This window comes from Brassica napus, chromosome A1 (assembly GCF_020379485.1).
Source record: "Brassica napus cultivar Da-Ae chromosome A1, Da-Ae, whole genome shotgun sequence".
NCBI lineage: Eukaryota > Viridiplantae > Streptophyta > Magnoliopsida > Brassicales > Brassicaceae > Brassica > Brassica napus.
In genome coordinates this window covers 10,462,005-10,477,363 of record NC_063434.1, presented here as the reverse complement: position 1 = coordinate 10,477,363, position 15,359 = coordinate 10,462,005, and the positions used below count along the sequence as shown (strand labels likewise).

At 40.9% G+C, this 15,359-nt stretch overlaps 3 protein-coding genes across 3 annotated transcripts; 1 reads left to right on the top strand and 2 right to left on the bottom strand.

Moving 5' to 3' along the window:
- Positions 1 to 181: 181 nt before the first annotated feature.
- On the bottom strand, positions 182 to 3,283 carry LOC106425374. Its single transcript, XM_013866112.3, has 9 exons — positions 3,024 to 3,283; positions 2,775 to 2,839; positions 2,631 to 2,692; positions 1,639 to 2,547; positions 1,467 to 1,545; positions 1,267 to 1,380; positions 1,051 to 1,167; positions 862 to 959; positions 182 to 757 (listed from the first exon to the last, which is right to left on the bottom strand). Exons 1-9 carry the CDS (start codon positions 3,166 to 3,168, stop codon positions 526 to 528), a joined length of 1,821 nt encoding a protein of 606 aa, XP_013721566.2. The 5' UTR covers positions 3,169 to 3,283; the 3' UTR covers positions 182 to 525.
- Positions 3,284 to 3,987: 704 nt separating this feature from the next.
- LOC106425397 lies at positions 3,988 to 5,610 on the top strand. The gene has a single exon (XM_048766680.1). The coding sequence runs from the start codon at positions 3,988 to 3,990 to the stop codon at positions 5,608 to 5,610; it is 1,623 nt and encodes a 540-aa protein (XP_048622637.1).
- Positions 5,611 to 11,887: 6,277 nt separating this feature from the next.
- On the bottom strand, positions 11,888 to 15,315 carry LOC106437437 (subtilisin-like protease SBT4.8). Its single transcript, XM_013878332.3, has 9 exons — positions 14,855 to 15,315; positions 14,662 to 14,756; positions 14,457 to 14,548; positions 14,130 to 14,382; positions 13,578 to 14,061; positions 13,268 to 13,497; positions 13,071 to 13,182; positions 12,765 to 12,981; positions 11,888 to 12,678 (listed from the first exon to the last, which is right to left on the bottom strand). The coding sequence occupies exons 1-9, from the start codon at positions 15,017 to 15,019 to the stop codon at positions 12,131 to 12,133; spliced, it is 2,196 nt and encodes a 731-aa protein (XP_013733786.2). The 5' UTR covers positions 15,020 to 15,315; the 3' UTR covers positions 11,888 to 12,130.
- Between the last annotated feature and the right edge of the window lie 44 nt (positions 15,316 to 15,359).

The following is a 15,359-nucleotide window of genomic DNA, read 5'->3' as shown; positions in this document are numbered from 1 at the left end:
TTCCTCTATTTTTATCTCTAAAAAAGAATATTCTCAAAAGATTTTGTTTTTCTACAACAAGTATCTTTTATTTATGAAAGTTGAAAATCAACCCTATTTAGTTTTAATTTTATAAAATTTTCATATAACTATAACTTTGTTTAAATTAAAGTTTCATTATAAGATTGTTCGGTAAAGAAAAAGTGTGATTTTATTTTTTATAAAAACTGTATTTTCCTATAAAATAATTGTTTTTGTTATCATTATAAAAGTTTAAAAATTGAAAGACTGTTTTGAAAATAAAAAAGTATACTTTTAAAATAGAGATTACTATTTTTTTTCTCTATTTATAGCATCCGGAGGTGAATATAGCAATGGGTTGGAGATGTTCTAAGCTCTATAATACCTAACAATGATGATTTTTTAATGGATCAATTGTAAAAATGAGCAAGTGTTTTATACACACTAAAACAATCTCACTTCTCTTACTTCTCAAAAGATAAATCCAAATTACAAGACTCTCTCGTGTGAATTAAACCGAAGATTTTAGACATGTGATGCCACTCTCTTTGTACAGCTCTTAGGTACATGAATGCTATGGAAGTTTGGACCCTTTGGGACAGTTGCATGTCTTTTCTCCCCTGAAGCAACAGCACAAACAGAAGGTTTGTTGTTGATGATTGCAGCTTCCTTAGATTCTCCGTTCATCAGCGAGGTTTCCTCCATGGTTACGACTCTTTTACTTGCAGCCACTTGCTTCTTTGTACCTGATGCAACCCTGAGGAAATGCACACTATTGTAAGTTACATGCCAAGTAAAAGCAACTGTTCTTGACAAGTCAGAACATGTTTGAGCTCTTTTATGATAAAGCAGATTCTCTACCTCTTGGAAGTCACCATATCTCCAGAGGCATCGTCTCTAACAAGTGTTGTGGATGTTCCTCTAGAAGCTTTTACCCTGGAAGTTGTGTTCTTCTCCAGCTGCAATTGAAATTCGTATGTCACAAAAAGAACCAAAACAAAAAAAGTAGACATAATATGCTTTGATTTTAATGTTTCAGAAAGAACTTACTCTAACTGTCTGATGTTTTTCAGCATGAACACCAAGAATGTTTGTAGTTTCTTCTTCCTTGGCAAGAGCACACTGTGGTTTCTTCTCTGCGTTTGCTTCCTTGAGGATTCTTCTTTCCTGTAATCATGTAAATATTCTTCCATCAGAAACCAAAAACCGAGCAGAGTTGCATACTAGAGAATAAATATCTCTTTGGTTGGTTGTATTGTATCATACATCAGTTCTTAGTCGGAAAGGCTTTGGATTGGTGAGCTTAGGTTTTGTATACTTCACAGTAGGATTTGCCGAAACAGTCTTGCCATTGAAACACTTATCTGCTATCGTCATCGCCTGGTTCAGTAGAAAGTACATTAGCAACACATAATATAAACATGAGAAGATCTCATCAGAAAATTATACAGAATAAACTTATATACCTTTGGAGTGGTTTTGCAAGTTTCTTTCCTGCCAAAGACTTTCCTTTTCACCATAGGGCTGGGGGATTGGTCAACTTTCCTGCAAGATTCAGACAAAACAAGTATATATCTGGTGAGGTTTTGTGTGCAGATAGGATCCAAAGTAAACCAAATCAACAGCAATTTACAAAACCTGTTATTGTCCAAGGCTGAAGCATTTTCCTTGTCATCATTTTCTGCATCAACATCACTTGCATTTGCAACATTTTCCTTGTCTTCAGTCTCCGTAGTCTCACCAGACTGCTTTACTTTATCCAATACACAAGTATCTTCTCTATCGACCGTTACAATAGTAGCATTCTCTTTGTCATCACAGTCCAAAGCTAATGCATTTTCCGATGCATTCTCTTCTGATTTGTTTTCTACCAAGAATTGATTCTCATGTTCCTTTCCCTTAGCTTCATGAGCTTTTGAAGGATCAGAGGAAACCACAGGCTCTTTCTTTTCCTTGACCCTCTTTTTCAAAGTAGCAGAACCTTTGACCTTTTCACCAACCTGTTTCTTCTGTGACAGAACTGAATCAAACACTCGGCTCTTCATCTCTCGTGTCCTTAGTGGTTTCTTAGATGGAGTTGTTGAAGCCTCAACCTTATTATTAACCCCCAAACCCTTTCTTTTGCTTCCAACCTCAAGCTTCCTCATCCCACTGCACAGCTTCTTCACCGAGGAGCTTAGCTCCACAGATCTCTTCAGTTTCACCAGCTTCTTTGGAGAACCAAAGACCAAAGCCTTTGCAACAACTCTGCTTTCAGTGGCTCTAGTTGCTGCTGCAGGTCTCGGATGCTGCACACTCCTGAAAGCTGCTGGACTCTGCATTTGCTTCTTCTTTCTCTCAGTTAATGCCTTGTGAGGAACTGACGATGACTCTTTTCCTTTTACTGCCTTTGTCTTTGGAGTTGCAATCTTGCTTGTTGGAATAGCTTTGACTTCTTTTGACCTCAAGTTATTAGCCTTGTGAGGAATAGATGAGATCATAGCCAATCTAGAAACACGTGATCTCGAAGGCTTTGCAGGAACCGTGTTGGGACATTTAGGTTCAACACTGTAGTAACAAGAAGCATGTAGAGTAATGTTAAAAACACACATCATCACAGTGAAGCTCTTCTCTAAGTTAAATTCATATACCTGAAATCTTTTCTGTAAAGAGCTTTACGAAGACGAACACTTGGACTCCTAGCAGCCATCACCTAAGTAAATGTTTGATTAAACATCAAAGTCACGAATCTAATCAAGAAATAAAAAAAAAGGTTTGAGCTTTTTGCAGCTAACCCGAAGAACGAAGTTTTTGTAGATTGCTTCAGAATCCATGAACTCTTCATGCTTCTGGTCACATCCTAAGTACACATTACCACCAGGGAAAGTCAAAAGGGATCAAAAAATCACAAGCTTCTTGTTCATCACTAAAACCCCTAATATAGCAACTTTCAGATCGATCAAACTTCACTGTGTTGTGTTCTCAGATCTATGTGGCATTTACAAAAGGAAAAGCTAATGTAAGAGAGTGAAGAAGATTCTTACCAACTCTGGAACAGAACCAGTAACGGTCGTCTCCTTCTGGGCGATGATCTGGTGCGGTGAGATCTACAAACTTGGGTGCTTCTATGTTCTCGTAGAAGTCTTCTTCGTTGAACTCCTCCACTATCATGTGCTCAAACTCCTCCATTAACGCCGAAGACTATCAGAAAGTAGAGATTTTTCAAAGAGAGAGAGAGAGTAGAGTGTGTGATTTGGTGCGTTGGTCTACACAGCTCAGACAAGAAGAAGAAGGAAGGATCCTTTATCACAAAACTAGCCGTTACGAAGATTCTTGTAATAATGGTCTCTTTTCAGGGGTATTTTCGTCAACTACTGTGTTTCTTATTCACTGGAGCCTTCAAACGCATCTTCTCACATAAAGACTCCTCGGCTTTAGGCAGTAGCCGTTAGCTACTTAGCTGGGTGAAAGAAGGTAAATTAACTATTAGGTTTTTTTTTTTTGGATAAAATGGCGTTTTCATACTTCCATTGTTGCAATCAATATGTTCATCTTATACCATCTACGTCCAAAATTAGTTTCTACATTCCATACATAATCTTTACAAATTTGATCAAATTCTACATTGACCGCTGACCAAAACATAAATGACACATCATCATTTATATCTTGCTTTCCTATCATCTCTCCCGCTATGTCATTTTCTAAATCCATGTCTATTTTGTAAATGGTCTTATGGTTAACTTTTTTACAACTAAATATCACTGTTTCTAATAACGACAGATCAAAATTTATGTGATGTTGGTATTCTTGGAGTCCTAAAATATAAAACCATGAATACAACAATATGCTGACTTTTTCTTTTAGTTTATACTTTATAATAGTGATATTATTTGTGAAATTCTAGGTTCATGAAATTTGGAAAAATACGCGAAAACAGAACTGCTGACAATGTAAAATGTAAAATGTTGGAAAAGTGAAAACAAAGTACACTTAACGAGTAGAATAATGACGGCTAGGGCTTTGGAGGGTGATTTTAGGGTTTTGGGTGAGGAAGTGCAGGATGAGACTATGGAAGAGATCGGGGAGCATGGGAGACCGCCCGGAGATCCACCGGATGCTCCAGGCTCTTGGGTGAAGAAGGTATTAGGGTGCAATGAAGGAGGCATGCATGTACCGGAGGAGATTGTGGACGAGACTTTTGTGGAAGCAAATCTGAAACTGGAGTTCCCTAATGGTGAGGATGGAGAACCGGTGATAACGATTGGAGAGGAGGTTTTGAGTGCTATGAATAGTTTATGGAAGAGATGTATGATTGTTAAGGTCTTGGGGAGGAGTATCACATTATTGAGCTTAACGAGAAGGTTGAAGGAGCTATGGAAACCTGCGGGATCAATGTTTGTGATGGATCTCCCGAAGAATTTTTTCATGGTTCGTTTTGGAGTAGAGGAGGAGTATATGAATGCGTTATCAGGTGGCCCATGGAGGGCTTTTGGGAGTTACCTTATGGTGCAAGCATGGACGCCCGAGTTTGATCCGCTGAGGGACGAGATAGTTACGACACCGGTTTGGGTTCGTTTAGCACATATCCCAGTTAATTTTTATCATAAAACGATACTGATAGGGATTGCCAAGGGGTTAGGAAAACCGATCAAGGTGGACTGTACCACGTTAAAAGTCGAAAGAGCTAGATTTACGAGAATTTGTGTGGAGGTTAACCTTAATAAGCCATTGAAAGGGACAGTGATGATTAATGGTGAGAGGTACTGCATATCATATGAAGGAATCTCGATGATCTGCTCGTCATGTGGTATGTATGGACATCTAGCCTGTTCATGCCCACGTAAGGTACTGGAGAAAACTCCTATAAATGCGGTTGTTCCAGTGGAAAGGACACAAAAGAGTACGGAGGTTGCAGGTATGGATACAGATTTTATCCTAGTGAGACAGGCGAGGAAAGGCCTAACTCAGAATGGGCAGAGAAGAGTTACACTGCGGAGTAATGAAAGTAGGGAGATGGTAGGAAACAAGACGTTGATCGGTAGTAAAAGTCGGGGGGATCGTCAAGAGAGTATGTCGGAGGAGATAAGGGTTTCGAATAGGTTTGGAGGGTTGAATGTGGAGGAGGATATGGAGGAACAAGTGGAGGAGAGTGGGAATAGAGAAGAGAATAAAGAAAATGAGAATACTACTAATATAGTTTCTGAAGGAGCGAGCAAAGAGACTGGAAAGGAATTCTCGTTTGGAAACAATGGGAACAGAGGGAACCGACAGCCTGCTCGATTGGGTCCAAAAGATAAGAAGATTAGCAACATGAGAGGCCCAAATCCTCATAAGACCAAACTGAGAAATGTTGGGCCTATGCGGGGTTTGGTGTTTGGCCCAATAAGTGGGGAGAGTGGCTTATCGGCGAGAGGGAAGAGACTACGAGTAGAGAAGGAAAATGTCGGCCGACCAGATGGTGTTTTCGCAGGAGATGGGGAGCTAGACAGAAATGAGAAGAATTCTGGGCATGTGTACGATAAAAATAACACTCATGTGCAATTTTCAGAGATGGAGAATCTGGAATTGAATGAGGCAGAAGCTAGTGCGAGCCAAGAACGAGAAGTCCTGGAGAGTGTGGAGACATAACATTTTGCCCCGGTGATTCTATCTATTGATTATAAAGATCTGATGAAGTGCATTCTGTGGAATTGCCGGGGGGCAAATAAACCCCAATTTCGAAGATCGATTAGATATTTGGTGAAGAAGTTTAAGACAGATATACTTGCTGTTTTTGAAACTCATGCTGGTGGAGAAGCGGCAGGCCGGATTTGTCGTGGTTTAGGGTTTGAGAACTCGTTTCGGGTGGATGCGTGTGGCCAGAGTGGAGGTTTATGGCTGTTATGGAGGGAGGAGATATGAGAGCTTGAGGTGGTCAAGTCGTCGGATCAGTTTATACATGCTCGAATAGGGAACGGAGCAGAGGTGATTAATCTGGTTGTTGTGTATGCGGCCCCTTCACCGAGCCGTAGAAGTGGCTTATGGGCTGCTTTAGAAGAAGTTTTGCGTAATGCGGAGGGCCCAGTGTTCGTTGGGGGAGACTTTAACACAATAGTGAGGATAGATGAAAGGAGTGGTGGGAATGGGAGATTGTCTGAGGATTCTCTAAAGTTTGGTGATTGGATAAATGATATGTCACTGATTGATATGGGATTTCATGGCAACCAGTTCACATGGAAAAGAGGGAAAACTGAAAGCACATTTGTAGCGAAAAGGCTGGATAGAATATTATGTTGTGCCCAGTCTAGACTCAGGTGGCAGGAGGCAAGTGTGAGGCATTTACCTTTCTTAGCATCAGACCACGCTCCTTTGTATTTACAGCTCACACCGGAGGTGAAGGGTGATGCACGTCGACGTCCATTTCGTTTTGAGGTGGCATGGCTACAACACAATGAGTTTCAAGACTTGCTAACAGCTTCATGGGATCGTGATATTGATACAAGAGAGGCTTTGCAGAGGTTGGAAGTGACACTCCGAAAGTGGAACAGAGAAGTTTTCGGAAATATCCAAAGAAGAAAAGAGGACTTGTTGAGGCAGATTACAGAGATACATGATAAAATTGAGCAAGACATCTCTGATGATATCTTGGTAAATGAGGGAGAGTTACTAAAAGAACTTGAGATCGTCCTCGAGCAAGAAGAAGTGCTCTGGCTCCAAAAGTCGCGGGAGAAGTGGTGTGTGCATGGAGATAGAAATACCAAGTTCTTTCATATGTCGACAATCATTAGGAGAAAGCGAAATCGAGTGGAGATGCTAAAGAAAAATGAAATTCAGTGGGTATCAGATGCAAAAGAACTTGAGAAGCTAACGGTGGATTATTTCAGAAAACTATATTCTCTGGAAGACGTGGATACAGACACACAAATGCTAATGGAGAGGAGATTTGTGGGGCTTACAAGACAAGAGAGAATGGATCTTGACAAAACGTTTTCTGCGGAGGAAGTAGAGAAGGCGGTGAGAGCTATGGGAAGCTTTAAGGCACCAGGTCCGGATGGGTTTCAACCAGTTTTCTATCAGAAGTGCTGGGAGACCGTTGGTGCATCTGTGATCAGGTTTGTCCTTCTTTTCTTTGAGACGGGGAAGTTGCCGGAGAATACTAATGATGCACTCGTGGTGCTAATTCCGAAAGTGGCGAAGCCTGAGTATATTACTCAGTTTCGACCTATAAGTCTCTGCAATGTGTTGTTTAAAACTATCACGAAAGCCATGGTAGGGAGAATGAAGAGTATTATGCCTAAACTGATTGGTCCTGCTCAGTCTAGTTTCATCCCGGGCAGATTGAGTGCGGATAACATTGTTGTGGTTCAGGAAGCTGTTCATTCGATGAAAAAGAAGCAAGGCCGCAAGGGTTGGATGCTGTTGAAACTGGATTTGGAGAAAGCCTATGATAGGCTGCGTTGGGATTTTCTAGAAGATACACTAAGGGCTGCTGGTTTGTCTGAGAATTGGGTCAAGAGGATTATGGAATGTGTGTCTGGTCCATCAATGTGTATTTTGTGGAATGGGGAAAAATCTGAGCCGTTTAAGCCATCAAGAGGACTGCGACAAGGTGATCCACTGTCCCCGTACTTGTTTGTCTTATGCAATGAGAGATTATGTCAACTGATTGAGAAAGCAGTGGAGGATAAAAGATGGAAACCGATAAGATTGTCGAGAGGTGGTCCACAGCTATCTCACATTTGCTTCGCAGATGATTTAATCCTGTTTGCAGAGGCATCGGTGACGCAGCTTCGAGTGATCAGGAAAGTGTTGGAGAAGTTTTGTAAAGCCTCTGGTCAGAAAGTAAGCCTCCAGAAATCAAAGATTTTCTTTTCTAATAATGTCTCTAGAGGAAGAGAAGAGAGAATAAGCAGAGAAAGTGGTATGCCGATACTACATAAAAGAATTAATAAAGATACTTTTGGAGATGTACTGGAGAAAGTAGCTTCACGGCTAGCAGGATGGAAGAAACAAACATTAAGCCTCGCATGAAGGGTAACATTGACAAAGTCGGTTCTGTCATCAATCCCGGTGCATACGATGAGTATGATTAGCATGCCAGTGGGTATACTGGAGAAGCTTGATAGCCTAGCGAGGAGCTTCGTGTGGGGAAGTGGACAACACTTAGTCTCTTGGGATAAAATATGCAAACCGAAGGTGTCTGGAGGTTTGGGGATCAGGGTGTCGAGAGATATGAACAAAGCTTTGTTAGCTAAAGTAGGATGGCGTCTGTTACACGATACTGAGAGCTTATGGGCCAACGTTTTACGAAGTAAGTACGGCGTGGGGGACATACATGACACAGATTGGATGGTAGGGAGTAGCTCTAGCTCGTCAACATGGAAAAGTGTGGTAATGGGGATAAGAGAAGTTGTTCTTGTGGGCCATAGTTGGATCACTGGTAATGGGAGGAATATCAGGTTCTGGATGGATAGTTGGATAGCAGGCCAACCACTCATGACTGAAGTGATTGCAGGGCTTCCAAAAGGATATGAAGATATAACAGTTAGAGATATGTGGGGGGGAAGGTGGAGGTTGGGATTTCGATAGAATTACCCCGTTTGTAACAGCTGAGAGAAGACTAGAGCTTATGGCAGTAGTAGTGGATACTGTTACTGGAGCAAAGGATCGTTTGGCATGGGGGCAGACTCCGAATGGGCAGTTTACGGTGAAGTCTGCATACACCTTGCTTACAAGAGATGAAAATCCAAGACCGCAGATGGGGAGTTTCTTTCGATCTATGTGGCGCGTTGTAGCACCTGAGAGAGTTCGAATGTTCCTCTGGCTAGTGGCAAACCAAGCAATCATGACAAATGCAGAGAGACATCGAAGGCACTTGAGTGGGACTGACTTATGCCAGGTTTGCAGAGGAGGAATTGAGACTATAATACATGTGTTACGTGATTGTCATGCGATAAAAGGTATATGGGAGAGATTTGTTCCGAGAATGAGAAGGGAGGCTTTCTTCAGAATGCCGTTACTGGAATGGTTATATAAGAACCTATGTGATAACAATGCAGGTGGTGGTGTTCCGTGGGCTACTATATTCGCTTTGACTCTATGGTGGGGATGGAAGTGGAGATGTGGAAATGTATTTGGTGATACCCGACTGTGGAGAGATAGAGTCAAGTTCTTACGTGACTTGGCTAAGGGAGTTATAACAGCAAATAGAGCAGAGAATGCTCACATAAAGGAGAGACATATGGTTGAGATAATGGTGGATGGAAGCCACCTTGTGTGGGGTGGATGAAACTGAACACGGACGGGGCATCACATGGGAACCCGAGGCCGGCGGCTGCAGGGGGAGCACTGCGAAACGGAGAAGGCGAGTGGTGTGGAGGTTTTGCGGTTAATATAGGTAGCTGTACGGCACCATTAGCGGAGTTATGGGGTGTGTACTATGGTTTAGTGGTTGCTTGGGAGAAAAGGGTGAGAAGATTGGAGGTAGAGGTCGATTTTATGATGGTGATGGAGTTTCTTACGATATGGATTGGGGACACTCATCCGCTGTCTTTCCTGGTACGCTTGTGCCATGGCTTCTTGACAAGGGACTGGCTGGTCCGATTTGTTCATGTATATAGGGAAGCAAACCGCTTAGCTGATGGTTTGGCTAACCTTGCATTTACTCTTCCGTTTGGTTTTCATAGTTTTGTTGTGGCACCGATTGAGGTCGCTGTTTTAGTTCATGAGGATATTGTTGGACCGTTGCGGCTACGACAAACTCGTCTTGTAAGCTGAAGTTTGGGTTTCTTTTTTAAATAAATTGGGAGTCACTCTCCCATGTTCCTACCAAAAAAAAAATGTAAAATGTTGGAAGAAACATGAATTATTTTGGAGATACCTAAAATTGTATTTATAATTTAAAAACATAAATTTGGCAGAATGTTTAGGATGGGCCAAGCCCGCGACAAGTAAAAAGGGCCCATTTGGAGCCCACTATAGACGAGATAGCTGGAAATGGAAGTAATGGTTCAATCTTTGGTAAGTGAGTCAAGCGAGAGAGATCGGAAACGGTATAATCTCGCCGCCGGTGCCGGAGTCCACCGTTGATTGTAGTAACCGGAGTTTATCAATCGGTAATACAGTACTTAAACGGGGTTAGTTGTATAAACTCTCACTTGTGTATTTTCTTCTCGATTTGCTGCGTGTTTTCCTTCATTTTCGTAGTCTAGGATGCGAATGATTCCATCGTTTGATCTTCAGATCTGTGTGTTTGATTATATGTTATCAATTATGCGTCGTCGGTGTGATCGATTTTGACTTAAACTGATGCGCGACGAACAATAGCTATTCAATTTCTCAGCCAAGTCCACGTTTAGTTGTTGTTGTAAAGCATCTTTTGGCTGTGTGATAAAGCTGGAGAATTTGAATAATTGCAGAATCCATTTGAGTGTTTATTAGAAAGATGAAGAAGCTGCTGGAGTTTGGGAGAAAAGCAATGTTCTATGTGAGAGTACTCTCTGGTTATGAAGAAAGGCGAATCCGTAATTACAGGTTGCAACTCGAGAAGCGTATTCAGCAGGTTTCTCTTCTTCTTATGCTGCCTCTATCTATTGTCCTTAGAATGAATTGGTTGGTAACATAAGATGATATAACCCTGGGTGTTGATGAGTGCCTTGTTTCACGTATGCAGGATCTCTACTCTACTTCAGTATGTACTTCTCTGTTTATGATTGATTTGGATGCATCTGTAAATAGTAAATTTGGTTTGTTTGTAAACTACAGTTGAAGAAATCAAATCTTCCTTGCATTGGAGTTTTCCTATTAGTATAGACTTTTGGTGTTTTATATGTTCAACAATACTTATTACTTTTTCTAGCAAGGGTTGGTCATGGTTGCAAATGATGGTAAACTTTGCTCTTGCAGGCCCAACAAAGGAAAGCCGAAATAAACAGACTCCCAGAGAAGGTTGTACTATCTGAAGTCCGCCGTATGGTTGAACAGATGCAGAATTTGAATAAGCAGATTGAGAATACGGTTAATTTCTTGTCTTCATTCTCACTCCAGAATTTTCTAGTGATTTTATTTTACTCCCATTTGAGTTTATCGTTTGCCTGACATATAGACAATGTGTCTACTACATTTGCGGTACAAAATGTTTGAGATATTGTGCCCTTCAAATGCTTTTGGTCCCGTAACATTCAAAGAAGGGAAAACACTTTTTAGTTTCTTGGTGTTTACGATTCTTAAAAGCATTATTGAGTTTTGGAAGGAAAAAGCGAAAGCAGTCTCCAGTGTCTTTCTTAAATCACAAAGCTTTTTGGTCTGCTTTCGTCAGTGTCAAGTTTTAGAAAAGCTTTCATGTCTTAAATTTATTTCTCGTCTTTTACCAATACAGGAGGCTCAGATTGAAGACTACTTCAAACCGATAGACAAGCAAGCTGGTACCATAATGGAGGTTCAGCTAGAATCAGAGAAGAAAACGATGGGGACAATGATGAACGCAACACAAGAGGAAACCATAAGAAAAATTGAAGAAGCTGAGAGGCTCGCTCGGGCAAATGCAACTGTAGAGACAAACATGGGAGAGAAGATCCAAGATTCAGAATCCTCTTCCAATGAGAAAGCTCAAGCGAAGTAAAAGACAGTTCTTGTATTCATGTTGGTGACAACAGGATAGATTCAAACAAGTCCAATGTTTCAGATTCTCTGTTGGATTTTAATAAATATATGATCGACTGAATAGAAGAATCAAGACCGAGATTGTGGTCTGTTTAGCGTGCAAGAGAAACTTATAAGCTGGCTCTGGTTGAACCAACCCACAGCGACCTCTTTTTGTCGATATAGTTTATGCACCATCATGTCAAAACATATCTTGAAGTATCAAATCATGACTTTTTTCTGTTTTAACATAAGAAAAGAAAATGTTGGTGGTTCTCCTTTTCTTATCACTTGCTTTGGGTGTGAGAAACTCACTCATCTGATTGTGAACTTCAGATTTCACAACAAGTCGCATTCTCTTAGGGTCTTCCCAAAGGAGGCGTATAAAATATTCATAATTTATGCAGCTAAATAAGTGTGCTCAAGACATTAGCATATATTGGAAGCCAAGAGATCATAGAATCAACGAGATTACTAAAACATAATGATTATATTGATTTATTAGATTGAATATGATGATTTATTAGATTTAATCATTAGCAACATCAGTATAAACAACAATAGGGCTTCTAACTTTATGAGTGCCATCAGACCATATTAAACTTGCAGAAGAAGGCAGCTGTGGGTCGATACTGCTGCCTGAAACAGTTACGGTGAAAGACTGCTTCTCCTTCACAGTTTTCATAGCTAGAACACTAGGAGAGACCTTGACACTGAGCTTAGTCCCGTGATTTAAGATAATCTTCGATATGTATGTAGAGTTGGGGGTACCGACGTTGGTGACGGTTCTGTTGAAAGTAATGGTGAAGGAGCTATTAGTTTCCGAAAGTTTAGCCGACATTGAAGGATAGTTGAGGTTTCTTGGTAAGGTATTTCCAGTGCAAGTAACAGTTTCACCGGAAATGAGTTTAAGGGATTCTGAAGTGTAGTTCAAGCCGCAGAGAAAGGTGACGTGGTCTGCTTTGTCCAGGTCGTAGACAAGTCCAGGATTTAGAGCGGCTATTGGGTCGACATGGCCGGCTCCATAAGCAAAATCGGTTGATGCAACCCCAGTGTCAGAAGCATTCATTGACCAAGCTGCAAATGTTACACTATATAAAAACAGAAGGTTTTACTTGTGAGACAAGAAACTAAAAGATGTATATGATTTTAATTTGCGTCACCGGTTGTCATGATGGCAGATTGGATCGCGGCTGGAGACCAGTCAAGATGAAAAGTCTTGATGTAGGCAGCCACGCCGGCAACGTGTGGACAAGACATTGAAGTTCCAGATATAACAGAGTACTTCACATGTCTTGGGTCGAGTACCTCGTCTTCGGATGGTGAACCCAAGGGTGAAAACGCAGCGAGAATCTCCACTCCTGGTGCTGTTATATCCGGCTGCATTTCAATAAACCTTTTGTCTCTCACGCCAATGTTTGTAAACAAATCGAACAGCCATTAAACAAAAGAAAAGTAGATGTCATCACCTTAAGAAGGTCAACAGCGATAGTGTTTGGACCACGAGAAGAGAAGGAAGCAATTTTAGGAGCTTCCTGATTAAAGACTGCCTCAGTTTTTAGAACAGTGCCTTGCGTGGACCTGAGGAAAACAAACATAAGATATATATCAAGACAAAACAAAAATCTGGAGAATATTTAAATGCATGAAACAGAGAGAGAGTTACTTTGTGGAGTTAACGTAAGAGACAAGAAAGTTAAAGTCATCTGGTGAAAGAGCAGAGAGGGGACGAGCGCTAACGATGGCAACGTTTATGTCGTCTTCAATTATGGTTGCAACAGCTGTTTCTGAACTAACTGTTTCTCTGCTCACCAATATTTCTCCCTTGACCTTAGATCTTTCGTAGACAAGAGGATAGTTCTTTCCCTTCAGATCAAAAGTATTCACTGATCTCCCCTTTTTAAGACAAAAACAAAAGAGTCATTTGAAGGGACAGAGAAGATACTGCTATCATAGGAATGTTACTTGATACTCACGGAAAGTGTCTTGCCGTTCTGGAGAACAACTTTGGTCAGAAACTCACGGTTTGTTGTGCTGGCTCCAACGGTTAACATCCACGGCGCAACGCTACCGACTGAGGTTGGTTTCGGACCGTCGTTACCGGCTGAGTTCACAGTGAGGATCCCTTTGGCCATAACGTGGAAAGCCCCGATGGCGGTTGTGTCCTCTTCGTACCTAATGGCAACTCCCCCGATGGAGATGCTGATGATGTCCACACCATCTGCTATCGCGTCATCGAATGCAGACAGTATAGCATCTGTTTTACACCCTGTACTGTCGCAGATTTTGTAAGCAGCAATTCTAGCAGCTGGAACGCCGCCTCTAGCGGTTCCATTGCCGATTCCAAAGAAGCTTGCCCCCGCAACTGCGTTTCCAGCCGCAATGGATGATGTGTGTGAACCGTGGCCGTCCACGTCCCTAGCGCCTTCGCCTTCGTAGTCTCTCGCTCCGATCAACTTGCTGAAATACATTGGTAAACAACATCAATCTCTAATCTTATAAGAGAGTTATTTTGGAGAATTACTTACTTGTTGCAAGTGAAGTTTTTGCCGCCTGAACAAACACCTTTCCATTTCTTTGGAGGAGGACCAAAGCCTTTGTCCGAGAAGCTTTCGGATTCTGGCCAAATACCAGTGTCAAAGACACCAATGATAGTGTCACTCTCTACGGCTGGGTTTCGCTTTGTCTTATTTCCTTCCTTTAACCCCATGAAATCCCAAGACGCTGTCGTTTGGATTTGTAACTTCTTGCTCCGGAACACAGACACAACTCCTTCCATTTCTAAAAGACAAAAAATAATACATTGGTGTAAGTTATCTAACAACATAAGTGTGTCTCTGTCAAAGATTACTCACCGGCTATTCTTTGTCGTTCTGGCTCAGAGAGCCGGGCAGCGAACCCATTGAAACTCCTCTTGTAGCTTCTCACCAAACGACCTTCGATCGAACTGTATATATAAATTTTTGTGTATGATGCATGTATCACTTGTTAGAATCCTCATCATAACGCAAACAAATTATAACTGATTAATGGTTAGAGAATGAATCTGTTAGTTAGCACCTTTCCCCGGTGATCTCTTGAAGGATGCTCATGTGATGAGACATTGGTCTGTACTCTAGCCCAGACGGAAGTGATCCCATGTAGACAATATACACCTTCATGAATTATATTATATCGTCATGTATGTATGATGGAATGGATTCAATCAATAGATAAACAAAATACTTGATAATCGTTAATTATGAGGCCATACCTGTTTATCTTGAGGATCATCTGTAACTGCTGAGACTGAACTCAAGAACAAGACGAGTACACATGAGAGCACACAAAATGAGTTTGCTGGTAATTTCTCCATTTTCTTATAAGATGAAGTAATCTGTAAATTTTTTATGGGATGTACATGCATGATAAGATGCATAAATAGTAGAAAACTCCTCTGGTTCTTTTTGTCTTATTGCATTTATATTACCATAATTTGAAAGACTTTACATTAATGATATCATTGAACATTGATTTGTTTTAGTCAACATTGTATCCCATATATATTACTAAAAGATATATATAACTAAAAGAGAAGTTTTGTCATTTAATGCTTTCACACTAGATTAAACATGTGACAGCTTCACATTGATTTCAATTTGAGTATATGCTGACGTGTTGGCCTCACAATTATTTAACAATTAATGCATTCACACGTTTTTAACTCCACCGCAAACAATTTAATGTGTTCACGTTAATTTTTTTTTAATCAGTTCATT

Bases quoted from the DNA above. Each gene is read 5' to 3' on its own strand.
- LOC106425397 (XM_048766680.1), top strand. From the start codon at position 3,988: ATGACGGCTAGGGCTTTGGAGGGTGATTTTAGGGTTTTGGGTGAGGAA.
- LOC106437437 (XM_013878332.3), bottom strand. From the start codon at position 15,019: ATGCATCTTATCATGCATGTACATCCCATAAAAAATTTACAGATTACT. The intron at 14,757-14,854 runs GTATGGCCTCAT...TAATTCATGAAG, and splicing joins ATGATCCTCAAGATAAACAG to GTGTATATTGTCTACATGGG. The intron at 12,982-13,070 runs GTGATGACATCT...ATTGAAATGCAG, and splicing joins TCGCTGTTGACCTTCTTAAG to CCGGATATAACAGCACCAGG.
- LOC106425374 (XM_013866112.3), bottom strand. From the start codon at position 3,168: ATGGAGGAGTTTGAGCACATGATAGTGGAGGAGTTCAACGAAGAAGAC. The intron at 2,548-2,630 runs GTATATGAATTT...TTGTTACTACAG, and splicing joins CTTTACAGAAAAGATTTCAG to TGTTGAACCTAAATGTCCCA. The intron at 758-861 runs GTAGAGAATCTG...GCATTTCCTCAG, and splicing joins GATATGGTGACTTCCAAGAG to GGTTGCATCAGGTACAAAGA.